Here is an 18,820-nt window from a genome sequence, read left to right as displayed (position 1 = left end):
CTGTAAAAAAAGAAAACAATGAAAGAATCGGTTTCTTCAATAGTATATAAGCAGATTTTCAATTAGCACAATTTGCACAACGATATATTCTAGTACTGTGGACCTAATTGCCTGATATTTATATCATCGGGGTTATGTCCTGACTGTTCCACCGTCTTGTAGAAGACTATATAGATGGTGTAGTGGCTTGAATAGTGTTTCCTCAAAATCTCTGTCAATCCCAAACCTCACAATGTGATGTTATTTGGATCGAGGGTCTTTGCAGATGTAACCAGTGCATGGATTGGGAAAATGCCATACTGGATTAGGGTGGTACATAAATCCAATGATGGTTTCCTTATAAGAGAATAGGATACACAGAGAAGAAGGCGATGTACAAATGGAGGCAGAGATTGGAGTTATGTTGCCACAATTCAGAGAACACCAGCATCCACCAGAAGCTAGAAGAGACGAGGAAGAATTCACCTCTAGAGACTGGAGCAATCGTGGTACTGCCGCATCTTGATTTCAGATTTCTGCCACGAGAATTCTAAGAAAAAAGACTTCTGTTGTTTAAGCCAATAAATTTGTAGTAATTTCTTGTGGCAGCCTTAAGAAACTAATAGTGATGATCACATATTCTTTGTGGGGCTTTCTCTCTTTCCCTTCAATCTGGAGACTACTTTGACTAATAGAGTATGCCAAAATTGACATTGTATCACTTTCTTCACTCTGGTCTTAGGAAACTGCCAGCCTCTACTTACTGCTTCCTTTAGTAAATTTGTATTAAGCCCACTAACTGGCAGCCATTGTTTAGGTTGCTGTTGATAAACAGAGTACAAAAAAAAAAAAAAAAAAAAGAATCCCAGTTCTCATGGAATTTACCTTCTTGTGGAATAAGACAGGGAGCTCCAGAGCTGCCATATAAAAAGTCTGACTACCTGACAGTATTGCACAGGAGAGGCCACATGTAAGCCCTTTGGCCTACAATCCCAGGTAAGACCAGCTCTGTAACTAACTGCACCAAGGCAGACGTCGAAATGAAAGCATCTCCAGCCCTCCAGACCAGATCAGTCCATTTGACAGCTGTAAGCTTCTGTCAACATCAACTTCAGAGCATAAAGAATCATTCATCTGAGCTCTGCCCTAATTTATAACCCACAGCACTGTGATGTATAATAAACCTGTTGCTGTTTTAGCCTTTAAGTTTTGGGGGAGCCTGCTGTGCAGTCGTAGATAACTGGAATAATCTCATTAAAGTACACAGTTCTTTCAAAGTAGAAAAACTATGACAAAGGCATATCTCTTTTTATTAAATATATAATAATTTAAAGTCGGAAAGTAGGCATTAAAATAAAGATTATAAAAACAAGGAATTTCATTTAGGAAAAAAGACAGCTAATGTGCAAATGGTTAATTATACATTCTTGTTTCAAGTAATCAGTTCATATATCCATGTCTTTCAGGATTGAGGGATGCTCAAATATCCCCTTCTAATGACAGCTTCCCCAACCCTCCTATTTAATATTTTAAAACCTTTCTGTACTTGTATCTGTACTTTCTGTTTTCTTTTCTTGTTTCATTTTCTTCCAAAGCATTGATTACCATCCAGCATATTGACTTTCTGATTTATTTTCTTTATTCCCTGTCTTGTCCCACAAGAAGGTAAATTCCATGAGAACTGGGATTCTTTTTTTCCTTTTTTTTGGACTCTGTTTATCAACAGCAACCTAAACAATGGCTGCCAGTTAGTGGGCTTAATACAAATTTACTAAAGAAAGAAACATACAAAATCTATTTTTCTGGGTAAAGACAACCAGGGCATAATGTATCATTTGTCAAGGAGAGCCAGGAAAATTGAGAATGGCAAGGAAAAAAGAAAACATGTGAACACACCACACACAGACACACACACACACACAGAGGGGTTTCCTTTATACTGACCATAAAGAAAGAAAAAATTGGGAATTCAACTACATAGAAATGGATTAATCGATTTCTTAAGAAATGGGTTCCTAGGCAATAAAGGTGTTCAAGAAGACGATGGGTAACCATTTGAAAAGAAATGTAGTTGTTATTTAAGCATCAGGGCATTAAATTAACCAAGATTCTACTGAATTCCTACCATCTGGGCTGAGAAAGTTCCTGATGACCTGAAGGTTCCCTCCCTGCTGACTGTCAAAGGGCTGATAAATCCTCTGTGGACAGCTTGTGCCTTGCCTTAGGCCCTGTCTGATCATACTCTTCCTCAGGAAGGCTACTGGGGATGTATGGGAATGTGAGGCTTGGCACGCTTAGGGTAGCTGTGGATGATGAAAGCCTTCACTTAGAGTAATGTATGCTACTTCTGTTGATCGCTGCCTTTGAGAATGTGCATTACATGATTTTGAAAAACGTACCATGAATCTATCTTTAAAATAAAGAATACACATTTCTCCACTCATCCCCACTCTATAGCAAAGTCAGTTTATGAGTCTAGAGCCAGAAAACAGGACAGATACAAGTATGGGTACGCAAATGAATAGATTGTCACTCTTTCTTCTTTCTTTCATCTTCTTCCAATACCACATCATATGTTTTGTGACTAGATGACTTTTTGTCCTTTGTCTCTTCCCTTTCCCCTTCTTAAAATAATAGTCATGGAAAATAAATATACATACACACACACATTTATACACATATATATACACACACACACATTTATATAAGTAAATATATATATAAAATATTTATATATTCCAATGCAGTAATTGTCTGAGCTCTTTGAGAAATTTAAGCATAGTTACTGAGTACTACTTGCTATGATGTTTGGCCCTGATCTTCCTTCTGAACTGAAGCATTCATCCCCAAGTGGCTGGAAAAAAAAAATGTGATGCTGAGTTCACAGACCGATTTGGGACATTCCTCATCACTTCTTCATATATGCACCTCCTGAGTGTATTCCTCAAAAAATGTTCTGCCAAAAACTGTTTTACATTCTGTGTCTGTGAACCCAATATAAGCAAACATATATATAGGTTTATGTATAATATATAACGTATTTTATATATGTTATATATGTATATATGTTATATAATATATAAATGTATATAATATGTAATATATATTTTAATATTATATATGTTTATATAAATATACTATATATAAATGTTTTATATTTTTTTACTTAATGCAAATGATTATATTGGACTTTTGAAAAGAGAATTAAAGTAATTATCCTTTTGGGTTATTCCTTAGCTAGGGTTTTTAAACACCCTCTAGTCTCTCTATTCTTGCCAGAATATCTTCTGTCCACTTATCTGCCATGTCCACTTCTCTGCCATGTCCAAAATAACTTGGAACTCCCAGTTGCTGCTGTCTCTATAACACTCTGTGTGCTCATTTCATTTTGACTGTCCTGTTCAGAAGAGTGGTGGAAAAGTTTAAGACCAAAGAGCAGCTCCAGACTGAGACCAGAGGTTAATGTGTTATCTGGTACTTCAAAGGCAAAGGGATAGGTGATGACACTTTGAAAATGGCATCCAAGGGTGCAGGATAATGACATGTGGCAACTAATCTGCTTAATATTCATTCCACACACTTAATTCTCTCTCTAGTTTCACAGTCATAGTGACTCTAACCTTTCCCTTTCTCTCTTCCTTTCTCACTTTAACCTTCCTAAATCCATCTTAGGTTATGAAGTAATGTCTTGAAATACGTATTTATTAAATGAAATCGCATATGTTCTGGGCTTTGTTCAAAAATTAGATAACTTGAGTAGCTTGCATGTCAATGAACTCTCTAAACTAACGAAAATAAATTAATATGAATTTGAATGTGAAATTTTATTGATCTTTTCCTATACTTTGGCAGCCTGAATAGAAATAAAAAAGAGATTCACTATTCATCTTAGGTATCTTTTTCTATTCTAGGAGAATCTCTACAGCTATTTGGTCAAGCGAATCATTTCTGAATTGAGTCTGGATGGCACAAAGAAAATAGAAACTGAAAGCAATCAAATTCAAACAATAAGCCCAAGAGCCTGAAAGAAAGCTAAAATATCTAACTCAATATTTTACAGCATTTATGCTGAAAATGTTGCCTCATTATGTTTACCCAAATTATTAGTATATTAAAGATTTCTAATAAATTCTCATTTTGTAATATAAACTAACAGCATGAGGTGCATGACACTACAAAGACTCAAGAAAAAAAGCAGCTCCTTTCAAGAAGGAGTGTTAGGGCAATAGATGTTAATCCCATATTGTCCCTGAACTGAGGAGAAAGGACAGAAGAAGGAATATTGTGGGGAGCGTGATACAGACATATCCATACCACCTGACTCAGTGTGAAGGACAAACCTGAACAAGCTGTCTTTCAGCAAAAGTCAGCTTTTATCTTAAATGTATTTTCACAGGTTGTTCGAATAATGATAACAATTAAGTAAAAATATTCCAACCAGCCAAAAAGAATTTACGTCCAACACAAGCAACGCCGCTAACTTGGAAGTATGACAAACGCTGTCATTGACTTTTTCAAGGCAAGTAGCTTTCTTATCACATTCACAGCATATAATGGCTGACAGTATTTGAACTGCAAACTAGCTATTAACAGTGTTCTGCCTTATACATTTCAATATAGTGTTTCAATATCTAAAAGTTTCGAGTGTTGATATTTTATTGAGAATAAACATTTGCATAACTTTGCCTTAGAAAATCTGTCAATGATGTGGAAATGTTCAACTTTGCGTTTGCTTTTTGCTATGCTTCTGTGCTTTATAGCAGGTGTTTTGTATATCATAACCCTAACTGTTTATATTACTAGAAAAAAGGATTTATAAAAATATTTAAATACATGACTATATCCTGAGACTGTATCTGACCAAAATACGTACCATGGAAACCCAAAGTGTACTGTCGATTGGGTCAGAAGTCTATTCAATAAACACCACATTCCACTTTGAACAGGAGTGCTGGTGCATGTTAAATAGACTAGAGTAACTTTATTTTTTTAGAATGAGTCCTCTTCTTTAATAGTAACAAACTCTTCCTGTAAGTCTTCTGTGGCTTTTTGTCCTTCTGACTGTAATGTTGCACCAAAAATTATAAACTTATTTGTTTGTTGGGCACTTATATCTATTAATTAATGGCACATTCCTTTTTGGCATCTAATCTGTCATTTTTCACAGTGATGCTGAATGATTGACAGGGTGGCAATGAAAGTCTTTATATATTCTACAATATTTAAATATTTAAATATTATTGGGAGATGATAATACTAAAAGAAACTTGGGGGACTAAAGGGTTTATTTAATTTAACAGAGATCAAAGGAAGACTGACACAAAGATGAACACAGTTTCCCAATAGACCATGCAAGCTACAACATTCTGGACAACTTTTGGTTTATCTATCCAGTACACACCTCTTTCTTTGGAACAGTACTTCATCTTATCTTCAGGAAAAGGCCCCTACAGCCAAGTTCATACTACCTCATTCTACTGCTTTTGAAGGTAAATGACTAGATACTAGGAAACATATGACTTTGGAGGTGCCAATGCACAAGAGGGGCTGAGCCAGTCCTACTTTCTCTCCTGGGAACTTAGAATTAGGGGAGTTGGACCCTGGTCAGTTGAATAGCCCTAGAAGGCTCTATGACCAACAGTTGAGAAGGGCAGGTTTTAGCTATGTGCATGGGAATCCAGAAAACGTCACTGTGCAGAAAAAGAAAAAATGAAGCAGTCACATTAGGAAGTGAAGTAAATTGGTTCTCAATCACAGAGAGATGAAGAATGTGACTTCCAGCTCTTAATTTATCAATTCCAAAACACCCTACTTTGTGAATAAGAACCAAATTTTTAACTATTCTCTGGATTCACTTGATTCTTTATATATCCCCTTTCCTTGAGTCCATGTGTTTCTCATATCAATAGATTCCTGTTACCAAAAGATTATTGTCCACAAGATATAGCATATTATACTTGATTATTATTGGCTTTTAACACATAAAATATCAATTAATATTAATATTATGATGCATGTTTTCTTTCTCATCTGGCAATAAGCCTTTTGAGGAAAACTCAAAAATTCTATCTTAAACCTAATTATAACTTCATTTTCAGAGTAGACAATGATGAATAGATGATGTTATGTTTATTTAGCAACAATGAAAACTAGTTTTAGGCTTTAATACCTTTCCTTGTACACAAGATTATCCACTTGGTTCTCAATTTTCCTTATTCACAGATGTTAAGCTTCAGTAAAAATAACAGAAAAATCACAAAATGCAGAAATATAATAATCATCAATCTATGTCTGCTAATGTTTTAAATGAGGGCCTTGGGTCTGCTGTGTGGTTATGGGTGTGAATCTGTTGGTTGATCTGAAGGTCATATCTGGTCTATCTAAAGACACTGATCCTTGGCCCTATCTTGAGGGAGGAAGACACATCAATATGTATCAATCCAGAAGCTGTGGGCCACAAGGAGACCCAGGGCCCTGATTAGCAAATCCAGGAGATAGTACCTCAGATCTACCACTAATATTTATAACATGTCAAGCCAAGACATGAATATTCAGCAGAAAGTTCAAAAGAATCATTCACTCTTCTTAACGAATTTTTTTTCCTTACTCTGTGGAAATCTTGGCTATTGTGTCACAAGAACTGTACTCCACGCCTGTGAAGATTTCCTTGCAATGTGCTGTCCGGACACCATTAAGCCAGTCACCCGTTGTGCGGAAGGTAGTGATATCCACATTGCTTTGGTCCAGAAGAAGGTTTGATGGTCTGCAAGAAAAAAAAAACACCAACGGGAGACAGATCAGGAGTCAGCAGAGTTGCTGTGTGTCAAAATTTGACACTAACATCAGCAGGAACTTCCAGACTTCATATGGTGTTCCTGTTCATTTGTGGAATTTATCTGCCATGAAAGCTTCATCTGTTCAAGCTGGCAGCTTGGAGGAACGCCGGGTAATCATCTTGTCTAAGTTCTCCCTTTCTCCATCCACAAGTGCTTTTTAAATCACTGAAAATTTGCCAGTGAAAGACATAAATATATCCATACATATTTTATTATCATTTAATTGGTTTAATCACTAGCAAAAATGGTAGTAATTTAGGATACAGTTGCAGTAGGTAGGACACACTGAATTCTTTGCTGTCTGCTTTGATGATGGATTCAGTTTGAATATTTTAAATATTTCCCACTGGATGTTTGTTTGTTAGACATTGTGCAGGTTGCTGTCTAAAGAATGGCTTGCACAATCTAAGCTATACCTACAGCAGGACATAAACTCAACACAGAGTTAAATAATGTTGCACGTGATTAAAAATAAAAATAAAAAGTAATAGAAAAAAGTAGATGACTCATAAGAAAAAACATTCTTGCGTATTTGACACCAAATGAAGTTCATACACATACACACACACAGGGACTCAGAGAGGGATTGTAATTGTGATTTATATTGCACAATACAATCAGCATTAAGAAAAAGGGCCAGGCACCGTGACTCAATCCTGTAATCCCAGAACTTTGGGAGGTCGAGGCCGGCTGATCACCTGAGGTCAGGAGTTCAAGACCAGCCTCACCAACATGGAGAAACTCCATCTCTACTAAAAATACCAAATTAACCGTGGTGGCACATGCCTGTAATCCCAGCTACTTGGGATGCTGAAGCAGGAGAATCGCTTGAACCCGGGAGGCGAAGGTTGTGGTGAGCTGTGATCGCGCCATTGCACTCCAGCCTGGGCAACAGGAGTGAAACTCCGTCTCAAAAAGAAAGAGAAAAAGAAAAAGGACTTCCTTCCTTGTAAGATTTTTTTAATATATAAATACAGGCTTAACCATTTATCTATGAACACCCGCAAGACCTGGTAAATCAATGGAACGGAAGAGGCATAAAGGAAATGAAGGAGACAATGTTTGCCTCCCTGAAGAGCCAAAATAAGCAATCAGTTGGTGAAATGTCTTTGGTATGTGACCCCCCCCTTTTTTTTTTTTTTTAGCTCTTAGTGGCCTCTTTAATTGTCCTTTGACTTATAAGACTGGAGCCAGTCACTAGGTGAACAATTGATTGACTTATCTCTTCTTTCTCTTAAGGAAGGGAGCTTGGGCACAAGGTAGTTATAAAGCCTTCAGTTTTGGATGAATAATAACGACAGAAATAAGTTTTGAAGGCCCTTGTTTTCATATTGTATCGAACGTTCATGTGCACTCAATGTGGCAGGCATGATGCTAAGAATATTACACAGACACGGAGGACCTTAATCTTTACAGCATCTGTTAGGCACTGATGCTATCCCCTAAGACAGATAAAGAAGCTGAAACGAAATCACATTAAGTTACAGATCTGAGTTTCCTCAGGCAAAAAAGGCAGAGCTGGCATTTAGACCCCCATTATTCTATTCCACAGCCTATATTCTTGACTGCTACACTGTGCCATTTACGTAAAACTTTGTTCATATTGCATTTCCTTGTTTTTTCTTAAATGATTTATGATTCCATCATGTGGCATATTCGATGTTTACATGCCCTGAAGTTTAGTACACAGATACTGGAACCATAAGGCCTGAGTTGAGTTCCAGGTATACCACATACTATTTGTGTGACCTTGATGAGTTTCTTGTCTGTTTCTTCATCTGTAAAATGGGGATGATGGTGAGGATATCGATTTCATACCAATGAAGATTAAATGAGCATATGTAGGTAGCACTTAGAACAGTGCTGGCACATAATAAGCACTATCTGTTAGCTGTTCATTATTCTTACATAAGGTAACACTTTTGGTGAAATAGTTAAACTTCTGAAAACTTCAAAAAGAAAATAGCAGAGTAAATATCAGTTTATATATAATGCTGGGAATGCAATGATCTTGTTAACCACCATTTTAAGTAACTAGAAATTTAGTCATATATAATATTATGTACATAATAGTATAACAATCCTGGAAAGTAGCCATTATTAGGGGCTAATAGTCAATAACTTTTACAACTGGACAATCATACCACAGCAAATGCTTGAAAACAGAAGTGCTATTCTGCTGTCTGTGATTTTTTTCGTTATTGTAATAAAATATAGTATTAATATTAAAACTATATATATCATAGCTTAATCTTTATTGAATAATCAAGAGGGCAAATTTTGACTTTTTGCCATTTTAGTTATTCAGAATCTTTAATTAAAAATCTCCAAAATTAGGAATATTAAAACTATAACTTCGTATTTTTCTTATGTACTTGAAAGATTTGTCTAAGTGAAGTCCATCATTTGAAGTGCTTAAATTCGAAGTTTAGAATTTGTGGTGAGAAGATGCCAAAACAAATAATATATTGATATGCATTTATCCTTATTTTAGAAATAAATTTAGGTCTCTAAGGGGCTAATTTCAATATCTTTAGAAATAGCACGGAATAATAGCAAAATGAACAATATACATGAAATAAAACCATATTATGTTTTACATATGAGTAGCAATCATTGATTACCATCTAGGATATGTGGTAAAAGCTCCTGTTCTAAATGAGAAAATCTGTGAAGAAAATCTATGCCAGCTCTGCTCACACCTAAATAGGTCTTTTGATTGAGAGGTTTCTACCACTTCTGGTGATATTCTTCAACTTACTCCCTTATGTACAAAAGGCCTGCTCAAGTGTAAAGTTGATGTGAGCCCAGACAATTTTAGATAGTGCCCTACACCTACATGTTATTACTTGGAACATATGAGAAGTTTGTGAATTCACTATCTGGGTTTTTACAGGGATGCATTAAATGTATTTGATAAAAATGGTCACATTTTAGTGCAGTTTTAACCCTGAGTTTCAGAAAAAAAAAAAAATTGTAACCTTGGTTCTGACTATTTTCATACTCTGTGGAAAATATAGATTAATAGTCCCCTCCCTGTGATGGTCATTTGTGTAGTGGAGGGCAGTTGAAAATGAAGGATTCTTCAACCTTCTGTCCATTAGACTAAACTCAATTACTTCAATCCTTTCTATTTCACAAGTTCAAATTATACATTGAAAATTGAATAATTATAAACTTACTTTCATTGGAAAAGTTTCAGCTTCTGTATAATTTCTATATAATTTCTATTTCTGTGATACAGTTTAGTTTTACTAACTCTCAGAGATTATCTAAAAAAGATTAGGCATTATTATATAAATATTAATTTTTTCCTTTAGCAATATCTGGAAAACTATAAAATATAAATATAACATTTCATATGTTACTTTCTTCTGAAACATATATGCCAACAACTTTCTATGATTTTTTAAATTACTCATCTGAGAAAGAAAAATCACTTATTTTTATAATTGAAAATTTTGTGTTTTTGTTGTTTACCTAAGAACTTCAGGAATTACAGATACACAATCCAGGTGTCAAAATGTACACAATATTCTTGGGTTTTTTTCAGCATAGCTATCATGAGTGAAATAGCCTCTGTCACTAGCAAGCATTAGATATTACATTAGACTCATTGGATAAGTCACTGAACCACTAAAAAATGGATAAGAATAGCATTAAATCAGGTGTGAGAAGATTTTATAAGAAAAATGATGTGAAACCTAGAATGAGACGAGACATTAAACTATCTACAGGCATGCGTGTGCACGCACCACAGTTTCTCTGTCTACAGTAGCTGGAGCACAGAACCTTATGTCAAGTTTTAGTCCCATGAATAGTAATACTTTTTTATTTATGGGTTTGTGGGTATGAAGAATCAAACCCCAGGACATTTATTCAGAATATTTATGAAGTGTGCCTAATAGCAAAATGCAGAATTCTTTCTTCTCAGTTCAAAATAGTTTGTACTTTTACACTCAACCCTTTAGCCAGACTCAACAAGAGTTTAGAGAAAATTAGTATAAACAAATTGAAATAGAACAGGACGTGTGGATTAAGGATTAGTGACCCCAACTGAGTTTGTCTGCTTATGACTTGGATCAAAGTATATCCAAGACAAAAAAAAAAAAAATGACCTAATTTTAATGCCAGTGACCTCAGAATAACCAGCCCTGCAAAGTATCATTTTTCCACTTCCAGGATTTCTCTGGGGATTTCAAATAAAAATTGGTTCCTTTCCTCCTCAGAGAGGACATCTGGAGAGTTTATCAATGGATAGGAATTTGTCTCTCACTGTGAAGAGCCTGTGATGTCTCTTCATGCGCACCAAGGGAATCTGGGCCTTTGAGCAGCTGCAGGCATTGGCGTTTTTTCAGCCCCAGCCCCAGACATTGGGTCTGAAGGGGAAATTTATAGGCTGGGTGATGTGCACCGTGAGCTCACACTTTTACTAGACAAATTAGATAGGTTTCAATCCATGCAGCTGTAAACGATGTCCTACAGAGCTCCACCTGATCTTTTACAGCTTTTCATAAATCAGTACCTACTGGCTGCAGACCGCAGTCATTAAAAAGAAATCATGGAAATTACATGTTTGCTCAGGGGAAGTGAAAAATAACTTTCTTCCCTTTCTTTCTCCCTCCTTCTATTAAGATTTGTGAATTATTCTTTCATGGGTTTTCATACTGTTGCATTAGAGAGGTACACATATAGTTTCTTCCCATCGACTCCTATTTTAGCTGTAAATAGGTGCATAAAAATTAGCACCAGATACTGGGGAAAAATCTCAACAAACAACTGCCAATCCCAGGAATATCTTCAGATAATAACCTTAATTCAATGCTGTCTTAGAATTCTGACTCACTAGTTATCCATTTCTGACTTAATAGACTCCTTTTGATTTACAAAGAGATTTACTCCTCAAATATCAAAAATAATAACTAATACACATTTCTTGAATGAATAAGTATATGACTATTATGAATAGAAGGAGGTAATCATATTCAAGATGCATACCGTAACATTATACTTATTTCTTATTTGTTGTGAATAGTTTCAGGAAATATATTAAATCTAAAAAGTGACTTTTTAAAGCCAAAATACTAATAATTATATCTGAATTTATTATTGTTTGAGAATAGTAATATATTTTTTCAGTACATTTTATAACTTTTTTTAAAATTTCAAATGTTTCCCCATTGTATTTCAGGGGGAAGATCTTATATTTGTCAATTTATTTTAATGTTGATTGCCGATGACCTTGATCTTTATCACTAAAATTAAAAATCCAGATACGATAAAATGAATTTAATTTGTCATCAGTAACTAAAAATAATTTTGAATATATACAGTTCCCAACAGGAACCTAGTACATAAATGACACGTTAAGGAGAAATAAAGTCATTGTATTTATTTTAATTATCTCTAGGCCTTAAGGACAAAAATCTTTGAAGTTATAGCCGTTACATCTGGTTTAATTCCTCCCTGTGGTAAAATTAGCTGCTTTGATTTTAAGATTAAAAAAGAGAGAGAGAGAGATCACTTGGGTATTCGGCATATTTGTTTCCCTCTAAAAGGTTCTGTATCATATTTGTTCACTGAGGAAAGTCACCCTGTCAGTTTCAGAATTTGAGGTCAAAGTCATTTTGAGGAATAAAGGCAGATTGTTTTTTGGTTGTTAGATTTATCTTGAAGGATATGGTATTTGTCAAAACAGCAGATATTCTCAAAAAGAATTCTATTATGTACTCTTAGAGATCAGAAACTTTTTACTAATACTTGTTTATTTTATTAACTGGCAAAAATATGAGTATTGTTTATTTTTACTCCTCTCTTTGCTGCAAGTTAATAAAAATAAATCCCTTCAAAGTTAGTGATCAATGCAATGAAACAATATATCTAAAAGCATTTCAATTAAATTAACTAAATATAATTGGGTATGCAGAACCTTGTTCTAAATATTATTAAATATATTGCTTTAGTCTTTGTGTCATGAATTTTGTTGCCTTCCATTTAAAACCTTGTTCTAAATATATTGAATGTATTATCTAATTTTTTTTGTGTCAAGAATTTGAATTTTATCAATTTACAATAGTATAGAAGAATTCAATAGCCTGGCTAGTGGAAATTCTGTGAACTTAAGAAGTTATTTCTCTATTTCATTTTACACACATATGCACACACACACACACATCTCTTCAAGATTAATATGGTCAATGATAAAAAGCTTGTATTTTCAAAAATAAAAAGGGTATCTTACTACTTGAGTAGAAACTCATTCTTATTTTTCTGTTATTAGTCTTAACTTTTAATTTAGTTTCATTTATAAAAATAAGTGAATAAATTTATTTAAATCTATAAGTTATATTATAAAAATAATCTTTCACAACACGTTTTCAAAAAATAAATGTGTATTTCTCTTATATGTACAAAATAATGTGTTGGGAAGTTAAAGAATATTTTTTATTTTAAGACTATTTTCTATTTATTTTCATAGTGGCATTTTCTATCAAGAACATCTTTAAGCAACATTCTTTTGGACCGGGCATGGTGGCTGGTGCCTGTAATCTCAGCAATTTGAAAGGCTAAGGCAGGTGGATCACCTGAGGTCAGGAGTTCAAGACCAGCCTGGTCAACATAGTGAAACCCCGTCTCTACTAAGAATACAAACATTAATCAGGCAAGGTGGGGAGTGCCTATAATTCCAGATACTCGGGAGGCTGAGGCAGGAAAATCGCCTGAATCTGGGAGGCGAGGGTCGCACCATTGCATGCCAGCCTGGGCGACAAGAGTGAAACTGTCAAAAAAAAAAAAAAGAAAAAAAAAAAAACAGAAAAGAAAGAAAGAGAGATAGAAAAGAAAAAGAAAGAAAGAGAGAGAAAGAGAGACAGAGAGAAAGGAAAGAAAGAAAAAGAAAGAAAGAAAGAGAAAGAAAGAGAGAGAGAAAGGGAGAAGGAGAAGAAAGAAGAAAGTTTTTTTGATTCTTAAAAAAAGAGAGGAGAGCTCTTTTTTCATTCTTTTATGCACATCTTCTTTTTTTGCCTTGTCTTTTTCATTATCCAATTTTATAATTAGGTCTCTCACAATGTCATATATATTATTCCAAAATTCAAAATAGTTATCTTAATACCTCAATGTTCCTTCTTCTTCTTCTTTTTTTTTTTTTTTTAACTTTAAGTTCTGGGACACATGTGCTGAACCTTCAGGTTTGTTACACAGGTACACATATGACATGGTGGTTTGCTGCACCTATCAACCCATCATCTAGGTTTTAAGCTCCACATGCATTAGGTATTTGTCCTAATGCTATCCCTTCCCTTGCCCCTGACCATCTGATAGGCCCTGGTGTGTGATGCTCATCTCCCTGTGTCCATGTGTTCTCATTGTTCAACTACCACTTATGAGTGAGAACATGCAGTGTTTGGTTTTCTGTTCCTGTGTTAGTTTGCTGAGAATGACGGTCTCCCACTTCATCCCTGTCCCTGCAAGGGACATGAACTCATTTTTTAAGGCTGCATAGTATTTCATGGTGTATATGTGCCACATTTTCTTTATTTATTCTATCATTGATGGGCATTTGGGTTGGTTCCAGGTTTTTGCTATTGTAAATAGTGCTGCAATAAACATATGTGTGCACGCCAGTTAGAATGGCGATCATTAAAAAGTCTAGAAATAACAGATTCCAGCGAAGATGCAGAGAAATAAGAACGCTTTTACACTGTTGGTGGGAGTGCATATTAGTTCAACCACTGTGGAAGACAGTGTGGCGATTCCTCAAGGATATAGAACCAGAAATGTCATTTGACCCAGCAATCCCATTACTGGGTATATACCCAAAGGATTATAAATCCTTCTACTTTTTAACTGGAAGTCTTTTCCCTTAGTTTTTGTTTTTCCTTCCCTTTTTCAGCTTTTGATAACACAATGTGTATCCACTTTTTGGAAGCGGCTTGCACTGTGGTTTTCTGCAGTAGTCGAACCTCATCCTATCACCCTGATTGTTCCTCTTTTCTACCTACCGCTTCACATTCTTCTGTGATATAACGCGTACTGCTCTCCAAAGCTCAAAATAAAGAGAATTTTCTTTCTCTATTGGTGGAAGTCAATGTAGTGAGTTCACATTCTGAGATATTAATGAATGTTTCATATTTGTTTTCCTTCTCATATTGCCATTTCCTGTCACTGATTGGCTCCACAGCCCCTTACAAGGTGCCTAAAATCTGGATTGGCTGCCACTACACCTTGTTACATACAACGGAAACAGGAGGCATACAAACATTTAAATTAGTTTCTTGACTATTCCAAGAATGCTTATCTGCATGGCAGACCTGTTCTTCCTTCTGTTCTTCTACCACTGTCAATGAGAAGGCTGATTTCAAAGGCTCTACATTCAGAACGTGGAAGAATTCTGATACTCTCTCTGACACTCTGCGCATCTCAGTCACTATGTCCTATAGAATTCACTTTAATGAAACATTTTGAATTCACACACTGTCTACTTTCGCTGCTCTACCATAGCAGGTCCTTTTCTCAGACTATTGAAATCCTAATTCTCTCATATGAATCCCGTCACCTCCGGCCCTTTCCAGAAGTAGCTGCCAAAGAACTATTCCTTACACACAGTGCAACATATCACTTAAGTAACTTCAATGTCTCCCCTTTCCTTATGGATAAAAGCCCAAATGTCTAGAAATGACATTTACTCTTCCATGACCTGGTGAATCATCTATCGCAGTGGTCCCCAACCTGTTTGGCACCAGAGGCCAGTTTCATGGAAGACAATCTTTCCACGAATGCGGGTGTGGTGGCGGATGGTTTCAGTATGAAACCGTTCTGCCCCAGATCATCAGGCATTAGATTATCATAAGGAGTGCACAACCTAGATTCCTCGCGTGTGCAGTTCACAAGAGGGTTTGCACTGCTGTGAGATTCTAATGCCTCTGCTGATCTGACAGGAGGTAGAGCTCAGGTGGTAAGGCTCACCAGCCCGTCATTCACCTTCTGCTTTGCCACTTGGTTCCTAACAGGCCACAGCCTGGTATCAGTCCGTGGCACAGGGGCTGAGGATCCCTGATCTATCAGGCTTTTTCCCCGTAATTTCCTTTTTTTATCCTATAGTCTAGCAAAACTGCATTATGCGATGTGATTTGGAAATATCCTACCCATTTGTGTGTCTTCCCTTTTCTGTAGTGTTCCCCAGCCTGTTTTCCTGGTACCTGCCTGTAGAAATTTATTCCACTATCTGAAAGTCCCCTTTACATACAAATGCCAGAAAACTCCAAATATAAAAGTAAACTCACCTCCCCTCAGGGTTCCTGAACTCCGTTTATTTTTGCTCTAATAATTACATTTTCTGAGGGGTATTATAGTTTTCTGAATATTCTTTTTTCTTCCACATTTAAGCTGTTGAGGGTAGAAGCTATGTCTGTTATCTGTATAATCATCACAGGACCTAACATAGTGTCTCACAAGGTTATTGTTGAATAAACATCTGTAGCCTTGTACTGATGTACAATCAAAACTTAAAACCCTCACATCTCCTATGATTGACTCTACTTTTAGAAAAAATTAATCAATGACTAGGAAACAAGCATAACACAAAGTTTAATATAACTTTCCTTCTGTTATCATCATCCTTTGCAGCATCTAAGTAATTGTTTGATCTGGCCCACCCTGACCATCAGCTTTTCCACCTTCCCCACTTCCAGTGATTATATTCAAAGAGACACTCTCAGTGGAAGATTCTTTGAGAATGATACTGCTATAAATCATCAACTCTAATGAAGGCTGAAAAGTGAAATCATGCATTATAAAAAGACTTCTATTGCAGTATATGCAACAACGTTTTCAAATTCAAACAATTAGTTTCAAAAGGTACTTAGTCACCAAGAAAAAGTTAAAATTTGACCATAAAACTGATTAAATCCAGAAAGACTGAAGAAACATCATTTCTATCAGAATGATGTTGTTTTTCTTAAAGGACACTACAGGGTACATGTATAAACACAGTTCTATGCACTGATCTTAGTAACCACATCATTCAGAAACTTGAGTGCTTTGTACCAGCCATGAACTCAGTTTTGAAGTCTCCTATTATATTTTTAGGAGTGTATTTCTGGACTTGAGTTGACAGAAAGGTACACATGTAGAATTTTGCTTAGGAGAACAGCTTTAGGCTTTTACCATATGATCAATGTCTATAAAAAAATCTGTTCAGAGAACAGAAGAACACTGGAATTTTTTCTACAAATTGCATCTTTTGAAATGGAAATTTACTAATGATGTCAGCAAATATTTATTAGGTATTTAGGAGATATTTATTGAGCACACATTATCGATCTGCACTGGCAATACAAGTGAAGCATGGTGTGTGCTCTCACAGGGCTTAGAGTTTATTGATAAAATAGATTTAAAAGAATTAAAATGGAGTTAAAAGAACACGCACATGCAAACACAGAAAACAGAATTAAAATGCTGATGAAGAACGCGAATATGGTGCTCTGTAAAAGAATAATGATGTTAAACTTTATTTCTCTGGTGCTGCCACAGAATGACTCAATACATACATGATGTGTAAGTTGCTTCCTTAAGGAAGAAAGGTGCAAAGGAGAATCTCAGACAAGGCAAACAGCATGTGCTACAATCTTCTGAAATGCTTTTGCTTTCTGAAGGAACTAGAAGTGGCCACTGAGGTTAGAGTATTGTTTAGGTGAAGGTGGCACAAGCCGAAGGGTTAAAATGACCCCCACCTCCTCATAACTTTTCTCCTCCTTCTACAAAGCAGCCATATAAATCAAATCATCTTACTTCTCTGGTCCAAATGCCTAATGAATTCCTCATGCATTTGAAAAATATTTCTAAGTCCTCACCATGGCCTGTGTAGCCTCAAGTGCTCTGGCTTCTGTTTACCTCCTTAGGTTCATGACAGACTCCCTTCAGTCACATTATTCTCTGCCACTTCCTAGAACTCTCCAAACCCTTTCTCATCTCAAGACTTTTGCATTTTTTTTAATCCTGCGCCAAGAATATTCTTTTTGGTGAGGGGGAGCTTACACAGCTGGCTCGTTCCCTTCCTGCAGGTCTCAAACATCAACTCCTCAGACTCTTTCCCAGCTACTCCTTATTGCCCATCACGGCCATTTACTGATTTCCTTCCTCTGGTCTGTACTTGTCTGTTGTTTACTGTGCACCTTCTATCATGTAAGCTTCAGGAGGGCAGGGATCATATTTTTCCTCTTCGTTTTTCTTCAGAGTCTATCCCTTGCACGTGGGAGACTGGTATATAATAAAGAGTGGCAGAAAACACTATTTATTTTAAAATACACAATTAAGGTATTATTGACTATAGTCATCTCATTGTATTATATAAAAATAGTTGTTGAATAAAATTTACTTGAATAAAATAAATAACGTTGGAGAAGCAAGACTTTTCAAATTTTTCTTTTAAATTAATTTATACATTTTTTCAAGAGGCAGGGTATTGCTCTGTCACCCAGGCTGAGTGCAGTGTTGTTATCATTGTAACCTCGAACTCCTGGGCTTAAGCAATCCTTCTGCTACAGCCTCCTGAGTAGCTAGGACAAGTGGCAAACACTACTATGCCTGGCCCATTAAAAAAAAAAAAAAAAAAATTTGTAGAGACGAGGGTCTTGCACCCAGTCTGGAGACCAGTCTGGTGTTGTAGACACTCAGACTGGTCTCCAACTCCTAGCCACAAGTTTTCCTCCAGCCTCAGTCTCCTGTGTAGCTGGTGTGGCAGTTTCGAGCCACTCCACTCAGCCAGCAGGGCTTTTTAAACAATCAAAAGGAGACTAGATTTTTTCGTAAGTGTAACATGAATTCAATATTGATTATAAACAAGTGACTGAAACTATATCATATATGTTTTGATAAGAAGATTCTGGAGGCTGTGCAAAAAAATGTTTGGAGTTCGGCAGCAATCAAAGCAGGGTACAAGTTAGGAGCCTATTGCAGTGGTCCAGGTCAGAAGATGAAACAGCCATGAGGAAAATGTTTTCAGTGAA

At 35.9% G+C, this 18,820-nt stretch overlaps 1 protein-coding gene across 1 annotated transcript in view; it reads right to left on the bottom strand.

Moving 5' to 3' along the window:
• EPHA3 (EPH receptor A3) overlaps window positions 1–18,820 on the bottom strand; it is a 357,317-nt gene that overhangs the window by 2,690 nt on the left and 335,807 nt on the right. Inside the window, exon 16 of the mRNA XM_007986149.3 lies at window positions 6,587–6,742. Within this exon, the coding sequence (XP_007984340.1) occupies window positions 6,587–6,742 (156 nt within the window). The remainder of the gene's footprint in view (window positions 1–6,586; window positions 6,743–18,820) is intronic.

Source organism: Chlorocebus sabaeus, chromosome 22, assembly GCF_047675955.1.
Source record: "Chlorocebus sabaeus isolate Y175 chromosome 22, mChlSab1.0.hap1, whole genome shotgun sequence".
NCBI classification, from domain to species: Eukaryota; Metazoa; Chordata; class Mammalia; order Primates; family Cercopithecidae; genus Chlorocebus; species Chlorocebus sabaeus.
The sequence above is the reverse complement of the archived record's forward strand: the minus strand, read 5'-3'. Positions and strand labels throughout refer to the sequence as shown.